A 3652-nucleotide genomic window follows, 5' to 3' on the forward strand; every position below is an offset into this window, starting at 1 on the left:
TGCCCCACCTCCAGGGTGACAATTCCTGTGCCCTTGTTTCCTCCCAGGTCTGTGAAACATGGGTCACAGGGAGCTGAAGAAGAGGAGGGGTCTCTCCAACACTTGGAGACTCCTCAGCAGCTCCTCCTCCAGGTCTGCAAGGAACAAATCCAGACCCAAAGACACCAGGTCCCAGAAGCCAAAACCTGAGATGAGGCCAACAGGAGGCAGCCTTTGCATCTGTCTTTTGCCAGATGGGCTGGGTGGGGACACCAGACATGGGATGGGAGACATGAGGCACAGGCAAGGTAAAAAGTGACTCTGGCTGCTCCAGCCACAGCCAAGCTACTGCCTTAGCTTCCTGCCCTCAAATCTGCAAAGGGTGAGTTTTCTTTCACTTTAATGTTTTTGAGACAGAGTCTCACTCTGATGCCCAGACTGGAGTGCATTGGGGCGATCTTGGCTCACTGCAACCTCCGCCTCCCGGGTTCAGCCGATTTCTCCTGCCTCAGCCTCCCAAGTAGCAGGAATTACAGGTACATACCACCACTCCTGGCTAATTTTTGTATTTCTAATAGAGACGTGGTGTCACCATGTTGGCCAGGCTGGTCTCAAACTCATGACCTCAGGTGATCCACCTGCCTCGGTCTCCCAGAGTGCTGGGATTATAGTCATGACACCACACCCGCCCACAAAGGGTGAGTCTCTCCTGCCTGCTGAGCTAGACTGGCATGGGAGTATCGGAGCCTGCAGGAAATGCCCCACTCTTGGCTGCTCTGCCTTGATCCTGGAGTTCTGGGATACCCCTGTCCCCCAGGACCTGGTACCCCCACCCTGTTCACCCCTGCCACCTAGGTCTGCTGTTTAGGCTGCCACCACACCTCCCTCTGCCCCCTGGCTGTCCCTGGGGGACTCATGCCTCTGCCTGATCCACCATGGTCCTGATGAACTCCCAGAGGAGGCCCGAGAATGTGGAGCAGGTCAGCCGCATCCACAGCCTGAGGTCCGTGACCACCTGTGTGAGGAGGAGGTGGTGCTCAGGGAGGCTGACATGCTGCTTCCCTGGGGATCCAGGACCCTGCTGAGCTCTAACTGCCCCCTGGGCTCCCCAAGTTTGGGACAGCATGAAGCAGGGGGTGGAAGGGCGAGAGGAACCTGGTCATTCCAGCTGTACGACCTGTGTTTGGCTTTCCTGCAGTTTTGCCAATGAGCTCCTGGAGGTGAAGGGAGGCCCAGGGTCATGGTCTATGTGTCCAGAGGGGTCAACCCAAGAAGGGCAGGGTTCATCAGCCCTGCCAACCTCCCTCCCTACCCCAGGGTCCTGGGACCTGCCCAAATCTCTTGCCATTTCTGCTGAGGCCTTTTGTTCTTTTTATTTTTTTTTTGTAATTTCTTGTAGTTATGGAACCTCGTTATGTTGCCCAGGCTGGTCTCGAACTCCTGGCCTCAAGCAATCCTCCCACCTCAGCCTCCCAGAGGCTAGGATTATAGGCATGAGCCACTGCACCTGACCCATGTCCTGAGGTCTTGGCTGCTGTCTGCCAGTGGTGAAGTAAACAGAATGATGTGCTAATGCTCAAAGTGGCCCAGGGCCGGGTGGAGAAGTGAGGCCAGGAGAGTGGTGGCGCTGCAGGAGTCATACCTTCAGGCAGCGCTCCTTGGCTGTGTGGATGTCCTCATCATTGGGGTTGAGTTTGAAGGTGCCCTGGGCCCACTCCTCAGCCACCTATAGCAGGTGACAGCAATGCCGTGGGTCAGGTGAGCAGGTATCAGCAGCCAAGAGAGCCCCTGCCCTGGTCCCACCCGATCCCTGATGACTGACTGTCTCTGTGTGAGTCCTGGAAGCACACCCTGGGAGGGGGCATCTCAGGCCCAGCACACCTTCACCCATGAGCCATGTGGACCACCAAGCTCATTAAAGGATGGAGAGAGGTGGTCATCAAAGCACACAGTTAAATAACACTTGAGTACACAATTAGTCCAATGTGAAACCACAGATAGACAACACTGCACTATTTGCTCAGGGATTTGGTGGGAACCTGGGGCCACAGGGAGGGGCCTCGGGTGGGGCTTGGGCTGAGGTGAGTACCTTGTCTAGGCCATGGAGTATCTGGTCCACCTTGGCCTTGGTGAGGAGCCCTGCCTTCTCCAGGCTCCTGCTGTAGGCTTTGCTGCCTTGAATATCCACCTCCCACAGGTGCCAGTCATAGTCGATGGACGCATTGAACTTCTCCATGAGGGGGTCCACTGTGCTCACAGAACGGCAACCTCACAGCTTCCTGCTCTGGCCAGGAGAGAAGAAACAATTAGTCTCTTCTCCACTCCCAAGAACAGTGCCTCTTGCAAAGAATTCTCGGGAAACTTATCAAGGCTGTTGGTAGCGGGGCATCAGATCATTCTAACTGGGCAGACAAGGAGGCTGAGACCTTGCCAGGGTCACCCTGGGGGTGAGTGTGGGAACGTGACTGGACACCAAAATTTGGGTTTTTTTTTTTTTTTTTGAGGTGGAGTCTTGCTCTGTTGGCCAGTCTGGAGTGCAATGGCATGATCTCAGCTCACTGCAACCTCTGCCTCTCAGGTTCAAGTGATTCTCCTGCCTCAGCCTCCCAAGTAGCTGGGACTACAGGCATGGGCCATCACACCCAGCTAATTTTTTTTGTATTTTTAGTAAAGAGGAGGTTTCACTATACTGGCCAGGATGATCTCCATCTTTTGACTTCGCGATCCACCTGCCTTGGCCTCCCAAAGTGCTGGGATTACAGGCATGAGCCACTGCGCTGGGCCCCTAGCTTTGTATATGTTGATTGCTATTAGCCTTTTTCTCTTATGTATGCTTCTTGTTTGTTTGCTTTCTCATTTTTGCATTAGGATAGTGTCTTGAAAATAAGTCTGAGGTTGATAAATCAATTTTATTCTGAAACTTTTAAGGGGTCAACCTTTCTCCTCTGTGTTGGTAAAAAAAGTGTATAATTTTCCAGAGTTGAGTCTTTTCAGTTGTCAGCCATTTTAACATATTTTTAGAGTTTCCTCCTTTGACATATCCATAGAGCCTTTTTCAAGAAAGATCCAGATATTTCTTTTCATTCCAGGAAAGAAACAGAAGCTATCTCTACCTGTCAATCAATCAATCAATCAATCACTTGTCTTTCTATCTCTAAATGTCAGAGCAGAATGGAAAACAACACCCTATGGAGTATATGATACATTTTAGCATAAAGACCACCCAGAAAGTAAGAACCCCTTCTCCCACTCTTTCACTGTGTCCACCCCATCCATCAGTGTCCACATTCATTTGTTTATTGTTGTAATGCCCTTTCTGCACAGTCTGCACCCTCTCTACCTCTGCATGGAATATGCATGCTTCCCAGATTTATATTGTTGGTTCTAACTCAAACTTTATAGCCTAGCTTAAATGTCATTTATTCAGAAAAGTCTTTTCTTCAGAAAAGTTTTCTCAGATCTTCCCATTTAATTTTCCTTGTATCATTTAATTATCACTCATCACATTATGAGTTCTTTTTTAAATTACAATTATTTGGTTAATGTTTCCAACCTCCATTAGATAGTAAGCCTTTTAGTGCCAGAGACTATGTTTATTTGTTTGTTTTGTTTTGTTTTGTTTGAGATGGGGTCTTGCTCTGTTGCTCAGGCTGGAGTGCAGTGGCATGATCAT

At 50.3% G+C, this 3652-nt stretch overlaps 1 protein-coding gene across 3 annotated transcripts in view; it reads right to left on the reverse strand.

Annotated features, from left to right (window-relative positions):
* The window catches only part of LOC108295356 (argininosuccinate lyase-like), a 9553-nt gene that overhangs the window by 2207 nt on the left and 3694 nt on the right, over positions 1 to 3652 (reverse strand). The window contains exons 2-4 of one of the 3 annotated variants that reach the window (XM_037734561.1): positions 2069 to 2263; positions 1622 to 1705; positions 733 to 1193 (exon numbers count right to left, since the gene is read on the reverse strand). In XM_037734561.1, coding sequence (XP_037590489.1) covers positions 1068 to 1193; positions 1622 to 1705; positions 2069 to 2215 — 357 coding nt within the window. In that variant the 5' untranslated portion in view covers positions 2216 to 2263 and the 3' untranslated portion in view covers positions 733 to 1067. Of the gene's footprint in view, positions 1 to 732; positions 1194 to 1621; positions 1706 to 2068; positions 2264 to 3652 lie in introns of those variants that run through there. The other 2 variants (XM_017517510.2, XM_017517512.1) reach the window with 2 other exon arrangements.

This window comes from Cebus imitator, unplaced genomic scaffold (genome assembly GCF_001604975.1).
Source record: "Cebus imitator isolate Cc_AM_T3 unplaced genomic scaffold, Cebus_imitator-1.0 Scaffold634, whole genome shotgun sequence".
Lineage (NCBI taxonomy): Eukaryota > Metazoa > Chordata > Mammalia > Primates > Cebidae > Cebus > Cebus imitator.